The sequence below is a fragment of the Coffea eugenioides genome, chromosome 9, assembly GCF_003713205.1.
Source record: "Coffea eugenioides isolate CCC68of chromosome 9, Ceug_1.0, whole genome shotgun sequence".
Classification (NCBI taxonomy): Eukaryota; Viridiplantae; Streptophyta; class Magnoliopsida; order Gentianales; family Rubiaceae; genus Coffea; species Coffea eugenioides.
In genome coordinates, this window is record NC_040043.1 from 12,921,280 (window position 1) to 12,937,063 (window position 15,784).

Consider the following 15,784-nt stretch of genomic DNA (forward strand, 5'->3'; position numbering starts at 1 on the left):
ACACTACCAGGTGTACCCCTTTTCCGATTTTGGGAGGCTTTTATCTGTACTTTTGCATTCTCGATTCGTTGGGCTTTCTCAAGGACCTCTGTAAACGTATTCACTTGAACCGCTGCTAGTGCTTCTTGAATTTCCAGATTCAATCCCTGTATAAATCGTCTTACCCTTCTTGGTTCCGTGGCCACTAATTCGGAAGCAAACTTGGATAGTTTGGTGAACTTCATTTCATCTTGTGGTTTTATTTCAGATTTGATTGAGGTTCGACTGAGTCCCGGCGAGAGCTGGGCAGGCGGTCCGCCGAACCCTCTGGTTCGCCTTAGGGGGAGGTGGGGCTGTCACAACACGACTATTCAGTCTTAAAATGTGCTCTAATTTGGATTTAAAGAATACATCTTTTGCATAATTATGCTGGTTAAGGGGTACCTTTCAAAGCTTCCAGTTTAGGTAGACAGAATTTGGACACGAGAGACTCTAAATTTTGCATAAAGAGTATAATACGGAGTTGTAAATTTCCAATTGATAGAAAATTGCTGCTTAGCATTTTATACATTAGTTAGCAGAACTTGAACCTCTGTGCCTTTCCAAACCGTCCTATGAGCTTGGTTACCGTTCAATTTGAGAGTTGATTTCTCCTTATACGGCAGAACAATCAGGCATAAGAATTTAGGTCCAAGGAAGAAAGTATTTGGAGAATCAAAAAATGGCTAGACACTTCTAATTCTGAAGTATTACGAAATGCCTTTTAGCTGTTTTGAGGATTGAAGGGTGTGATTGTTTTTACATTGTTAAGGTAAAAGATGCACTTGCCGTTCTTTGGAACTCAATGTTCGAAAAATGTGTCTGACAATGGCAATCAAGAGACCAACTCTTCTTAACGTTGCATATAGTAAGAGCAATTCTTCCATCAGAAGCACTTCATAGACACTAATTTCTTGCATACTCTAGAATTTCCCTATTTAATGGAAACGTTTGTTTGAATGGAAATGCTCAGAATGGCATGATTGATTCCACCTCTGAAGAATGCGATCTATCTTCTTGAAGGGTTTATGAAATAGTAGCCTGCTTGTAACGAAATCTTTCTTATTTCACCTTCTTCTAATATTTCGTCTTTTCTTCTTTTTGCCGTTATTCTAGCTGTGATCAGCAGTTGCTATAGAGTTATAATAGTGCTTCAAGATCCCAGGTATCAAGTCTTTCCTTTGTTTAGTTACCAAATATCCAAAAAGAAAATCCTGCAAGCCAGAAAGCATAAAAATGTGCAGACCTAAGTTTTATAGTTCAAATCATTAGCCAAACTCTTCAAGAAGCTAATCATACTTCACGAAATTCTGGCTCGAGTCCTTCCAGAAAAGGATAAAAGTTTGTATACTGATCAAGGATTTACATCCAATTTTCTTTTTCATCCATTTCAAGAAGCTGTTAACCAAAGGAAACAGCCAGAGAAGCGCAAAACATTGATATGACACAATCAGGTAGAAAGCATTTGCTGGTAAACATAGATGATTACAGGACAACTGCAAGTCCTTCCTTTTTGGGAGCAAGCACAGGCTTCTTATTCCCGGGGAATGCAGTGCGTGAGATGTCAACCAAAGCCTTGAAACTGTGTGGTTCATGCATAGAAAGTTCTGACAGGACTTTCCTGTTCAGTTGGATGTTCTCCTTCATCAGACCATGCATAAAGTTACCGTAGTTAACCTATAAAGGAAGTCAAAGAGAAAGGTTAATCATCTGCCGAAGACCATGAAACAAAAGATGAGTTAGATGAGTAAAATCTTGAAATCATGGCTTTTGAAACAAGCACAGTATTCAGAAGAGAAATTTGTCATCCCAGAGAGAATCAATCCCAAGATGCAGCATCACCCGGAATACTCGTCTTGAACCAAATGGAATGGAATGGTAGAAATAGAAATAACAAAAGTACAGTGCACATATCAAGGACAGAGAAGCTGACTTATCCAAATAACCAAGAAAAGGTAAATGAATTAGTTAAGAAAACAAGCATCATAGGCCATTGAAAGGCTTTCTTAAAACCCAATTCTTATAATTAGAGATTGTTCATGTGAGCCCATAAAAATGAAAAATGACTATTCAAACTTTTTTCTAAGGTGCCTGCGGTGTGTCAATTGCCTGAAATTCTGACAAATTCAAATCCAAAGAGAGACGTAATGGTTGAGAGAAGCAATCAAGTCTATAAGTACAGAACCATTTCATTGGAGAGGAGAGATAATTGCTTATTGTAAGAAATAAATGACAACACCTTTGAGAGTTGGATCGCTCAGTAGGTAATAAGAGATGTGCTAACGAGCAGGTATTCCACTACTAAAGCATCATCAACCGTTTCAAGTAGAGAATTTAAAAATATATAAAGTAGAAACAGAAAAATATCATCTATATTTGGCAAACAACCAGGGAAGAAAACGCATATCAGGGCTAATGGTAGTGAATATGATAGATTTGGTTGTATACACTGAGAAATTGCACATACCTACATGTTCTGAGATGTAATCAACAAAATGCAATTCCTGACAATCTACCCTAAGACAATTAAATCTTATCCTGACAATTTACAGGCTAAATATATTCATAATATATATCGTCCATCTAATCCTCTTTACAAGCTCAAAAAAGACCAAAGTTAAAGGAATAACAAATCTAGAATGAATTGCTCTCTCTTTTTTCCTATGGCTTAGACCCATATGAGCTATAGATTTCCAATAAGGTGAATATGTAGCAACCTCATGTAACTTCATTTTACTATCTACATATGAATTTCAAGCATAGAGATGCCTCTGTGTGCAAAATCATAAATAAACATATATAAACAGTATACCTATTCAAATTTAGTCTACATAAAATACATCTATGAAAAACGTTCCTCACATTATCAGAGCTCCAAGCGTGCAGAAGTCAGGGATGACAAAGAAAGTTAACTATTTCCACTTTCTACAGTATATATAAAGAATAAATCATTTGAGCCGCTTCTCCCACCAGTTCCAAACTTTAATATTGAAACAGCAGCAAGAATAGGAAAACGTATCCAAGATTTGCTTTATGCAGACAAGTGTTCTTCATAATAGGAAATAAGAATTATCCATTTAAGAGCCCAAAGGATCAATTGAGGAAAATATACAGCCTCCACATGAGGAACTCCACTATTGGCCCTATCTCCATTATCATGATATTCCAAATTATCTTCCATATAATGACAATTGTCACCAATTCATTTAAAAATGATGAAGTTCTTGTCAAAATGCACAATGTCTGGGTGCTTTTCTAATGAGTCATTATAGGTTTCACAAAAGTGGAGAATTGGTTGAAGTTTTGTATGGTTCATTTGGGATATTAAGTCTGAACATTGTTACCAAACACGGTTGATTGTTGTGTATGGACTTTGTTGCCATTGTTACAAATGTTCTGGACTGAGGATAAATGAATGTAGCACTCCGTGAGAGACATCATGAGAGAGATGGCTGGATCTCCTAAAAAAGGAAACTCCTAAGTTGGAACTTGTAAGCAATGGTGGCCACAGGTATTCTCTGAGAGAAAGTGAGTAGAAAAGCGAGCCCCAGTGGTGGGATAAAATTTAACAAAAAAAAGCTTCAGAGCTCATTGTGCAGCCAATAGTGCCCTTCTTCTTTGTCCCTAACGCCTCCTCTATTCTAGGAATTTTACCAATCATTTATTACCTTCAAATTTTTGCAGAGTTCTGCTTCTTAATCACCTTGTATCAATTGACAGAGCCAAAAATCCATATAAAGCTTTCTGTCCCTTTATATTTGCCTCATTCAAGAACTTTGGCTTCTTTGCAAGCCACCTTTTTGGGTTTTATCTGAGGGCCTACATATTTTACGCCGTAGGCTATGCCTCAAATTTGCGCATTGTGCGTGTTCGCTAGAACATGGACTAACTGAGACATTTTGGCTTTGCCTCGCCTTGAGGACTGCCCTTAAAAACGTCCTTAAAACATTGATTAAGACCTACCCTCCTCCCAGCCCCTAAATATAAATCCATCAAAATTTAAAACAAAAGGAATCTCTTGCCTATATTTGCCACAACAGGCGAGGAAAAAAGGCATTCTTGAAGAGCACATACCATTCAAAACACTAACAAAATGAAGCATTTAAGCAACAAAAACATAATCAACCAAATAAATCGCCTTTCTCCACAGAATAGTCGGAAACCGTTCAGTATCTTAACCCATTTAAGCTTCAAATTAACCAGAAACATCAAAATATTGACACCTAAATCCAGATTTATCAAGCAACCAAAAACACAGCCCAACAATCAAAGGTTGGAGGGGGGGGGGGGCGTACTGAAATGAAAAAAAAAAATTAATTCACAAGAAAATGTAAAGAAAAATAAAAAAGACACTAGAGCTAGCTGCAATTACCCCGTGTTGGCGAGTGCCGGCGTTGATACGTTCAATCCAAAGGGACCGCATATCTCGCTTCTTATTGCGGCGGTCTCTGTAGGAGTATTGAAGGGCTTTCTCCACCCTTTCTCTGGCAATTCTGATGCAGTTTTTTGCTCTTCCTCTGAAACCCTTTGCTAATTTGAAGACCTCTTTCTTGTTCATTGTTCCTCGCTCTCTCTCTCTCTCTCTCTCTGGGTTTAATCTTTCTCCTCTGCAAACTCTCCTCTTTCTCTTGGCTTCCCTTTCTGGTGGGTGGGGTTTTGGGTTTTAGCCCTCTTGGTCGACTGGTTTTGGGTGAGTGATACATATTATTATTACCGGTGAAATGGGAATATTTGCAAGAAGGTACCGGGCAGATGGGTTGCACTTGAATAGACCTCCAACTTTTTTCTTGAACCAGCAATCTTTCTTTTTAGCCAATTTAGGAGCCGTTTGGTTGGAATTCCATAATCAATATCACTATTAATGCAATAGAGGGGTCAATGATAATGGATTTTGATGAAAATTAATAGTATATTTGTTAATATAGAATGAGTTTTACAAATTTATTATTTTCTCTATTTCGTTGTTTCTTTTTTCTTTTTTTTTCTCTTTTTTCCTTTATTTTTAGTGATGTAGCAGAGATTTTTTTCCCTTCATTTGTTGAAAGCTTGAAGATCCTAGCTCACACACCTATCCTTTAGGTGAAGTTGATGAACTCTGTGAGTTATCAATTGGCTTGCAAAATGCAATCCGCAATTATTTATATATGGGTTCATATGAATTAGGTGTATTTGGAGGTGTTTATGAGAAATTTTATTATAGGTATATATGTGAAAAAACTTTTATTATAGACTATTAGGTGTTTTTTAAGATGTTTTTGAGGGCGTTTTTGAAAATGTTTTTGATGATGTATTTTGGAATATTTGTAAGATTTAAAATTTTAGTGGGATATATTTAAACATTTTTTTAAAAAAAACTTCACCATCACCTACCACCTGCCACTGTCCCTCATCTTCTTCACCGTCGACCTTTTCCCCCTCTTTCTTACTCACATCTCTCCCCTTCCCTCCCTTTTTCCTTCCCTGCATCCCATTGCCCCTCTTTTCTACGTCTTTGGTCTTGCCAGTCGCGACCAAATACCAGTGGTCACAATCGCACATCTAGACACTAGAGAGGGAGGGAGTGTGAGGTGCGGAGAAAGGAAGGGAGGAGAGAGAGAGAATGGCCACTATTGGTGATAGGTAGTAATGGGTGATGGTGGCATGTGGAAGAAGAAAAAGGGTGAGAATTTATTTATTTATTTTAATGTATTTGAGTGTGTTTTCAGAGTTGTTGTGCAAGTTACTGTCATACCTTGGTAATTAGGTGGATTAATATTGGGTTTTCACTTAAATGAGTTATACTTAACCTGTCCAACTTTAGATTGGGTTAATTTTGAGTTGGGTCATATTGGGTCATCTCAGACCTATGACCCAAATATGATCCAGTATATTAATTAATATATTTTGACACATAAATTTTCTCACATACATTTTTTTCCAGCTAACCCCGTATACGGGGACGGACATTACCCCAACCTTTATTCAAATAAAGAAACAAGAGTTACAAAAATTTCAACATGAAAATGATCAATACAATGGCCTAGCCTATCCTCATCTTCTTAATAGAAGATATTCCTAGTCTATCTAGTCGGATTTCCCCACATGCCAATTTTGAAAACACACTTATATAATCATAAATAATGATACGATGTTGATTATGAGAGACACCCATATTAGATAGAATGTCAACAACTCCATTAGCCTCTCTGTAGGAATGAGAAAACCTTGCCGCGTCCTTAACTAATTTCCAAATCTGCCCTACCTCCCTTCAAATCTACCATGAACACTGAAGGCGCCTTTGAAGAATCCCAACCAAGACCAATGAATCAGATTGTATACAAATATTGTTAAACCCCCTCTGGGTACACACTCGAAGACCAGTTAAAAGGGCTAGTATCCCTGCGTGCAAGCTAGATTATTTCCCAAAAAAAGCCGAGAAAGCAACTAGAGGCAGCCTAGATGAGTTACGTAAGATCCCAGCGCCGCTACTCACACCTAAATTGCCCTTAGAACACCATCCGTATTCAGCGTTAACACCCCAACCTCCTTCGTCTTCCAACGAACAAACTTAAAACCAAAGACACTTGCCGGTTGAGCTAACTAGTCATACAACTAAGGAAATGTTTGCATCCCAATCCTCTGATTAAAGTGAATCTCCACCACTTATTTAACCTCTAAAAACAATGGTTTGACAAATATCTGCAGTTCGCATCAGGATCCCTTCAAAATACGCTTTATTTCTAGCCTTCCAAATCTACCAACAAATAAAATTTGAAAGAATTGAAAAAATGAATCGTCTTCTATCTGACCTAAGTGAAGAAACCCACCAAGCCACTACATGAGCTTGCAAGGAGGAACCTGAACACGTTAACCTACACATACTACCAAAATAATTCTAGACCTCCTTCACAACTTGATCCTTCAAAAATACATGCTTCAAAGACTCACTTGACACGTCTCGACAACAAAAACATTTCGAAAGCAATTGGACACCAAACTTACTTAGAGCATCAGGCAATGGCAGCCTCCCCAACAACAATCCCAACATAAAGAAAGACACTTTCAATGAAATTCGAGAATGCCAAATCTGAGAATGAATAACATAAGTATTACGAGTTAGGCGTACCTCATGAAAAGCCGATGCTAATGAAAATTTTCCAAACACAATCGGCCTCCATACGACCTCATCCGCACGTACTCCCTTAGGGACTTGCTGCTGCAAAATGGAAGGAATAAGATCCTGGGGGAGAGCTTGAGAGAGCAAATTCACATCCTAATCCCCATTCGTGATGAAGTCCCTAAAGGAGAGGGCCAGAGTCACCGTAGATTTAAGGAATAAAGCATCACTACCCAACCAGTTATCATACCAAAAATGACAAAACCCCTCTTTTACCAGTCATGCCATAGATAGTTTCACTTGTTAGCTTATATTTAGCATTCTCCTCCATATCGCCGAATCATATCGGCTCAACTCTACCTGGCAAGGGTGAAGGAACCTACAATATTTTGCTCGTATAAACTCTACCCAGAGCGAAGACCCTGTCCTAAAACTCCATCATAATTTGCAAGAGAAAGCCATATATACGTCACTAAGCCTCCTAAAACCAACACCTTTCTCCTTAACCGGATAACACAAGTGAGACCAATGAATCCAATGGAATTCATCCCTTTACCCGATGACCCCACAGAAAATTTGAACAAACATTTTCTAAACTTTAAAAACAGAGGTAGGAAACACAGCGGCTGATAGCAAGTGCACTGGAATGGACGAAAGAACATGCTTAATCAAGATTAACCTCCCCCTCGAAGAGAGAAACTTTGACTTCCAAGACAGGATTCTACCTAGAATAGATTGACACACTTCCCAAAATATGATGATTTACACCTTCCAAAGTACAAAGGAAAACCTAGGTAGCGAAATGGAAAAACCTATCTAAAAATTTCCGTGACACGCTCAATCACCCTTCGGCGAGACGATAGCAGCGATGGATGAACCAAATAACCAATTTTTTGAACATGCACCAATTGTCCCGAAGACTGCTGGTATACATCGAGCACCTGCATAATGCTTTTTAAAGAAGTAGTAGATCCATAGCAAAAATCACATATCATCAGCAAACGCTAAATGCATTATAGCAGTACAACTCGTCGGAACTCTAAACCCCACGAAACTCGATTGCAGCACCAGGTTATTTAAACCTCGTGAAAGCACCTTAGCCCCAATAACAAATAACACGGAGGATAACGGATCACTCTAACGCAAACTCCTACTAGACTTGAAGAAATCATGCGACGCCCCATTAATTATAACTGAGAACCAAACATTAGACAATAATCTCTACACCATGTTTATGAATTGCTCCCCAAACCCAAATTTCCGCAACATACTAATAATATGCAACCATGACAACCGATCATACGCCTTAGACATATCCAGCTTTAGAGCTATATTCTCCCATCTTGACTTCTTTGCAATACCCGACATCACCTCTTAGGCTAACAAATAATTTTTCGTTATATTCCGGTTTTTAATGAAATTTGTCTCTTGGGGTGAGATAATTTTTGGCAAAATAGAAGCCACTCAATCCAACAATATTCTGGATAATAATTTATTAAAAAATTACAGAGACCAATCGGCCTAAATTTAGAGAAATCCTGGGGGATTCTGAACTTTAGGAATCAACACAATAGAGGTGGAACTTTAGGCAACTCTATCCCACAGAAAAAACTCACTACCGCACTATATACATCCTGAGCAATGACATCCTATGAAAAAGTGAAGAACTTTCCCATAAAGCCATCCGGGCTAGCAGCACTCTCCCCATCTATTGCGAACACCACTCGCCAAACTTCCTCCATGTCAGGCATATCTTTTAAGAGCCTATTATCCTCTCCCGTGATCACAGGCAGAATTAGATGCAACACAATCGGGCTGGAATTCGTAGACCTAGTAAAGAGGTCTGAAGAATACGCAATCGTCTCGTTTGCTAAGGCACATCCTCCTCCAACTAAGCCCCATTTGAATTTTTTATTCTGTATCGTTCCTTGCACTCTTCTCTGCTTAACGACCGCATGGAAAAACCTGGAATTATGATCCCCACTACGAAGCCACTTAACTGTAGTTTTTTGACACCAAAATTGTTCTTCAATTGACAATGCTCTACGAAGCTCCGCTTGAGCATTTTGAAGCTTGGCTTGAGCCACCTCAGAATCATCAATCTCCACCCCTACCTCAGCCCTCATCACCACAAGCTCAACCTCCCGAACAACATCAAATACATTCCTGAAGGACTGCTTGTTTCATTGTTGAATAGCCCTTCTTGTCGCCAATAATTTTGAGCATAATACCTGTAAGGGAGAGCCATGCACTTCTAGATTTCAAGCACTTCTAATCACCTCCAATAACTCTGGTTTAGACGTCTAGACATTCAAAAATCTGAATGGTCTCGGCTTATTACCTAACCTAGATGCAAACAAAATTTTCAAAGGAGCGTGATTAGACAGATGTCTCACTAAGTGAATTACAGAAATTGATGAAGCAAAGTCCGAACATTCTTCATTAACTAATAATCTGTCTAGTCGATTCCAAATTCTAGCTCTGCCTCTCCGATTGTTGCACCATATGAAACTAGATCCCAAGAAATCGACATAAAAAATTCCAACCTCTTCCATGAAAGACAAAAATTCCACTCTGTCAGACACAGAAAAAGGTCGACCTCCTCGTTTTTCGTGGGGGGCCGTTATGATGTTAAAATCTTTCCCAATATACCAAGAAAGGGAAATAGGTTTATCAATCAATAAATTCTGCCATAAATCCCTACGCTCCTCCATTGAACATTTCGCATGAACAAATGAAAAAATCATGGGACTCGGTATCCACAGATAAGGAAATATGTTGATTAGAATTTCCCACTACCGAACATACAAATGGACACCTATAAAATATCCAAAGATCCTCTGACGAATTAACAATCACTGAATCAAATGATAACTGCAAGAGAATGTAATCGAATTTAGATTAGGGCTGCAAACGAATCAAGCCGCTCGCGAACCACTCGAGTCAAAGCTCGACTCGAGTTCGGTCAAACTCGAACTCGAGTCGAGCTCGAGCGGCTCGTTTATTAAGCGAGTCGAACTCGAGCCATCTGAGATTAAGCTCGTTAGCTCGTCAGCTCGTCGAGCGGCTCGACGAGACATATGAAATTACAAAAAAACCCCTATTTATATAACTAATTACTAAGTTGGAACTTGGAATTCAAGCATCAGAGGGCTGAGGTTCAGAGTCTTCAGACTTCAGAGCAAAAGTTGTTTCCCTAAATTGAATTGCATTTCTAATTGCTTCTCCCGCTGTCCTGCATCTCTCTTTCGTCTTCCCTTCACAATTTCTCAAACAAACCCTAGCCACAGCCGCCATGAGTGCACCATAGCCACCACCGCCACCGGCCGATGCCGCCACAGCCACCACCGCCATGTTGTAAAGTTAATCGTCTGCAATTCGACTTCTTCTCCTCAGCCCAGCTGTATTCGGACCCATCGCCATCAAAATAACACCTGGCGGCTCTCCTCGGCCCAGCTGTATTCTTAACGACTGCTAACCGTCCTTCTTCTTTTCGCGCTGCTCGTCCTTCATTTCCCACCTCGGATCCAGATTCTAAGAAAAAAGCCCTCAATTTGATTTCCAATTTAAGGTTAGTTCGCCGTTCTCTTAATTCCTACGTTGGATCCGGGATTTCATTTGGGTCGTAGCTTCACTTGTTCAATTAAAGAATTTGTAAGTAGATTATTTTCTCTCGTCTGAAATTTGCTGCTTCCCTCTAGTTAGCAAGTATGAAATCAATCTTGATTTTGCCCAAATCATACATATATCATGCTGATGATAACCGATAACTTGATGCATGCTGATGGTTAAAGTGGCAGAGTAGAAAAATGGCCTGCTTTATTGGTATCTCTGCACCATATGTGGTTTCTTGACTTTGAATATCATGTTCTTTTAGGTGAAAGTTGTGCCGGCTTAGTTATGTTGGAAATAAACAAATATGCGGTTTGCATTTGTCATCTAGACTTAAAAAAGTACCTTTTTCATGTGCTGGTTGGAATGAGTTTGCATTAAAATAGAACCGGAAGAGAATCATATCTATAGATACATCTCTTTTAAAGATTGCCTTTGTTATTAATTAGGGGATGGTAATAATTTATCCGACTTGAATTGCGTAATACTAGTAGGGATCTTATATTTTTGGGGGCAGCTAATAAATCTCCTTAATGTGACTGAAGATCAATCAATCGACAACCATTTTTTTCCAGAGTGTCATATTAAATTGCATATCTTAAAATGATGAAATACTAGTTGAATAGGAAATCATTTCCATGTATCTCTTGGTCCAGTTATGGAAACAAAGAGACATGATTGGTGGGGTGATGTAAAACAACATGTCATTGAGATCAGTGGTGTCCAACTAATCAATAATTTGGAATGTCTAGAATTTGATAGGACTTGGGACCACCTTACTTGGTTGGATTTGGGGTGGCATTGGAATTTTGCCTAATCAAGAATTTTCTTTTCATTGTTTGTCCTTTCCTCTGGTTATGAGAGTTACGAACAAAAATTCCTAGACAATTCAAGCTTTTATATTTTGCTTTTTTGGTGCTCTTCTTCTTGTAATTTTATTTGAGTCCACCTTGTTGATTGTTATCAGCTCCATTTGTCTTGATTTTATGTGTTGCGTTAAAGAAAGCTTCTTTTAAATGTAGTTTAGATTCTAAAACTTTTAAGTAGTAATTGCTAGCCTTGAAGCTCCCATAGTTTGAAACTCTCTATTAGCTGTCATACTGGTGGCATTAGTCCAGTTGTTTGGATATCAAAAGGCTATAAAACTATGGTCATCCTAGAGTCTGATCATTAATCATTTGGAGTACAAGAAGTCCAGTAGAATTCCATATATTTCTCAGTCAACCGTCATTACTTAATTAGTTTTATGGATATCGTTTCCTTACCACAAAAACTGATGAAATGAACAATTTTTTTGGTTCTCTTTTCTTAAAATGCCATTGACTGGAATCATTTCAGAAGAGACAATGATAGTAACTTTTAAGTCATCAAAGTTTGGGCTGTTTTTTTCTAGGTGGGAACTTCAACAGATTAAGTGCTTTTTTTCGGGCTGGTTTTTGCACTTTTTTCTTGGCTGATATTTTTCTGCTTGGGATGATTTAATATGAAAAATTTGATAGAATTAAAAACCACAAGCTCGTTAGTTCTATGTGTTTTATAGTATTGAATGTTTGAGAGTAAAAGATGGCTGTCTAATCATGTTTTGTTATTTTCCTTTATTCATAGTTGAATCATAATATGGATAAGTCTACGGAAGATGCGTCTTCACAGCTAGGTAGAACAGGTGGGAATTCCACTAGTCATGTGAATATCATTGATACAGAGGGTGGAAATGACAACGAGGAAGAGCTGGAATACTCTCTTGGCGATGAAGAATTAGGAAGTGAAGAGGAGCAATTAGAAGGCGATACACAAGCTCCTGTTCAAACTTCAAACAAAGAAGCTATTGAAGGTGATACTCTAGATGCTTTTAAAAAGAAAAAGAGAGCCAGAAAATCTGAAGCATGGGATGATTTCGAAGATGTGGAAGTTGGGCCTAAAAAAACAATTTACTCAGAGTGTAGGTATTGCCAATCTAGATTCAAAAAGACGAAGACCGGTATAACTTCAAGTTTGTTAAGGCATCGGAAAAATTGTTCTAAACGATTGGAGAAACTCAAAATAGTAGAGGCACGCCAGCAAAAACTCAAATTTTCAACTGCTGATTCTAGCTCAAATGCTCATTCCCTCTTTCATACTGGCAAGTTTGACATTGCTGCCATGAGACAAAGCGCGGCTGAGTGGGTGCTTATGCATGAGCATCCCTTTTCAATTGTGGAGGAAGATGGCTTCAACTTAATGATGAAAAAGGGGATGCCTGAATGGCAAAAAATTAGCCGGACTACCAACAAGAAAGATTGTCTTTCCGTGTATGAAAGAGAGAAGCAAAAATTGAAGCATTTGTTAAGTAAAGTCAAGAAAATCAGCTTGACCACAGACCTTTGAAAGTCCAAGAACAAAAAAATTGAATACATGGTTATAACTGGACATTGGATTGACACCCAGTGGAGATTACAAAAACGGGTCCTCAACTCTGTGCATGTTCCCCCTCCACGTCTGGGCATTGCCATTGCAGATGCTATTTACAAATGCATGTTGGATTGGGGCATTGAGACCAAAATTTATACAGTGTCAGTTGATAACGCGTCAAATAATGACATCGCACTACGATGTTTGAAGGACACATTCTCGAGAAACAAGTGCTTGTTGGCCAAAGAAAAGTTATTCCATGTGAGATATTGTGCTCACATACTTAACCTAATGGTTCAAGATGGCCTTAGTGAAATTCAAGAAATAATTCATGACATAAGGGCAAGTGTAGAGTTTGTAAACAAAATTGAAGGGCGGCGATTGATCTTTGGTGAAATTGTACATCAGCTACGATTGCCTGAAAGAGTGCTGATTTATGACTGCAAAACAAGGTGGAATTCGACCTATGAGATGCTAGCTTGCGCTCTCAAGTTCAATGAGGTGTTCCCGAGATTCAAAGACAGAGAGCCAAGCTATACTTTTTGTCCTTCCACAGAAGATTGGGAAAAGGTAAAAAATATGTGCAGTATTTTAGGAGTTTTTTGGAATGCGACTCATATAATATCTGGGAGTGATTATCCGACAGCTAATTTATATTTAAATGAAGTTTGTCGGATAAAAACGCTTCTAGATAGCAGAGCAAACGATGAAGACAGCTTTATTCAAGCAATGGTCTGGAAGATAAAGATGAAGATGAAATTTGACAAGTATTGGGGTGAGTGTAACCTGATGATGTCTATAGCAGCCATCTTGGATCCCAGGCTCAAGATACGAGTTATCAACTACTGTTTTCCATTGATATATCCTCTGCATGAAGTGCAAGCGAATATAAACAAAGTTCGACAAGCATTGTATGATCTATATGCCGAGTATGTGGAGGTGCATGTTTCAAGTTCAAGAGATTCTGGACAAGCTGTCAAATAGTGACAAATGATCCAGTTAGCAAGAGTAGCAGTAGTTCATCCTCTACAATGACACACATTACTGGAATGTGTGAATTTCTATCTCATATTGCTACTGTGGAACCCGTTCAACCGGAGAAGAATGAGCTGGATATCTACTTTGAAGATGGCCTTCTCACTGCTACGGAGAAGTCGAGCCTGGATATTGTCAACTTAGATGCTTTGAAATGGTGGAAAAGCACAACAAAATACAAGATTTTGCCTAAGATGGCTGCTGATATTTTAGCCATTCCTGTCAGTACCGTAGCTTCGAAAGCGACATTTAGTGCTGGAACTAGAGTGCTTGACTCCTACCGTGCTTCTTTAGCTCCAGAAACTATAGAGATGTTGATGTGTGCTGGGGATTGGTGTCGTAAGCTACACGGGGTGAAGAAAAGGGATAAGGTAATTATGTTGTAAATTACTATTTCATCTATTACAATATGTTTTATAGTTGGCTTAATCTTGGTCTTTATTATTTTTTTTACTTTGCAGAAAATGAAGTCAGCACAAGAGATTTCATTGCCTATTCCTTGAACTTTTTCATGTTTTAGGTAATCTATATTCTCAGTTTTTTTGCTGCTGGTTTCTTTATATGTGTATATGATTTATTTGGTGGCTGGTTTCATTGCAACTAAAATGGAAGTTATTTGGCTGCTTTAGTTCCCTTTTTTCAGATGATTTTTAGCTGTTGTTTAATTTATTGTTTGGGCTGTTCATTAGTTAAATTCTGGGCAGGATTTTTAGTTGCTGCTTTTGTAGATTGTCTAAAACTTTGTGACTCTTTGCGCTTCAGACTGGGCCCTCCACGTCCGGGCATTGCCATTGCCATTGCAAACTTATCCAGGTTTAATATGTTTCTGTTGCTGATCAGAGGAAAAGAAGAAGTTCGTGACTTCAATGATTGTGCTTAGTTTGTACTTTGTAGTTCAATATGTTTCTATAGTAAAAAGTTTTTGGCTTGCTTTTGGTTGTTATTTACTTATTTTCTGATATTGAACTTTGTGACCGAGAATGTTGAACTTGTATGAAGTGCTGGGCATTTAAATTCTAGACTTTTATGTGGCATGTATTTCTAAATTTATGATTGTATTTAGTAAAAAGTTTTTAGGCCTTTTTTGATTATGATCATGCTTTGGTTGGAGTTTATGTGGGATTGCTTTTTGTTGATGGACTTCTTGTTGTAATTGCATTTACTCAGGTGAGATTTCACTTCTTTCTTGTCCTTTGCTTTCTTTTAGACAATGTGTAAAAGAGAAAATGTACATTGGGGTATTGATGATTAAAGTAACTGGCTTTCATTTCTGGGTTTTGTTTAAATGGTTAAATTGTTGATTCTGCTGTACTGAGCTTCTTGGAATGGTGGGGTTTTAGTTGTCTTGTGACTTAGTTGAGACTAGGATGATTGGTGATTTCTGCACTCTTTTGTATGATTGCGTTGGATAAGGTGGCAATGTGACTGTAATCTGATGTGAGTTTCACCTTGGATTAGAAATGTGCTTCAAATTGAGGGATGGGAACGGAATTTCAGAGTCAGTTTATTTTGATATCAAATTGTCTTTCATTTGTATTGATGCAGCTCCTGAAGAAGTGTCAAGGATTTGAAATGTGTTAATGTATATGCCTAATGGGATTTTGTTCCTTCATTTCTCCGTTCCTTCAATTCCTA

At 38.3% G+C, this 15,784-nt stretch overlaps 2 protein-coding genes across 2 annotated transcripts; one reads left to right on the top strand and one right to left on the bottom strand.

The window, feature by feature from the left end:
* Window positions 1–1,286: 1,286 nt before the first annotated feature.
* LOC113783469 (50S ribosomal protein L20) lies at window positions 1,287–4,699 on the bottom strand. The gene is made up of 2 exons (XM_027329609.1): window positions 4,391–4,699; window positions 1,287–1,695 (listed from the first exon to the last, which is right to left on the bottom strand). Exons 1-2 carry the CDS (start codon window positions 4,574–4,576, stop codon window positions 1,504–1,506), a joined length of 378 nt encoding a protein of 125 aa, XP_027185410.1. The 5' UTR covers window positions 4,577–4,699; the 3' UTR covers window positions 1,287–1,503.
* Window positions 4,700–13,117: 8,418 nt separating this feature from the next.
* LOC113782225 (zinc finger BED domain-containing protein RICESLEEPER 2-like) lies at window positions 13,118–14,098 on the top strand. Its single transcript, XM_027328129.1, has one exon. The coding sequence runs from the start codon at window positions 13,118–13,120 to the stop codon at window positions 14,096–14,098; it is 981 nt and encodes a 326-aa protein (XP_027183930.1).
* Window positions 14,099–15,784: the final 1,686 nt, after the last annotated feature.

Coding starts and splice junctions, on each gene's coding strand:
- LOC113783469 (XM_027329609.1), bottom strand. CDS start 4,576: ATGAACAAGAAAGAGGTCTTCAAATTAGCAAAGGGTTTCAGAGGAAGA. Junction 1,696..4,390: donor CCGGCACTCGCCAACACGGG/GTAATTGCAGCT, acceptor CTTCCTTTATAG/GTTAACTACGGTAACTTTAT.
- LOC113782225 (XM_027328129.1), top strand. CDS start 13,118: ATGGTTATAACTGGACATTGGATTGACACCCAGTGGAGATTACAAAAA.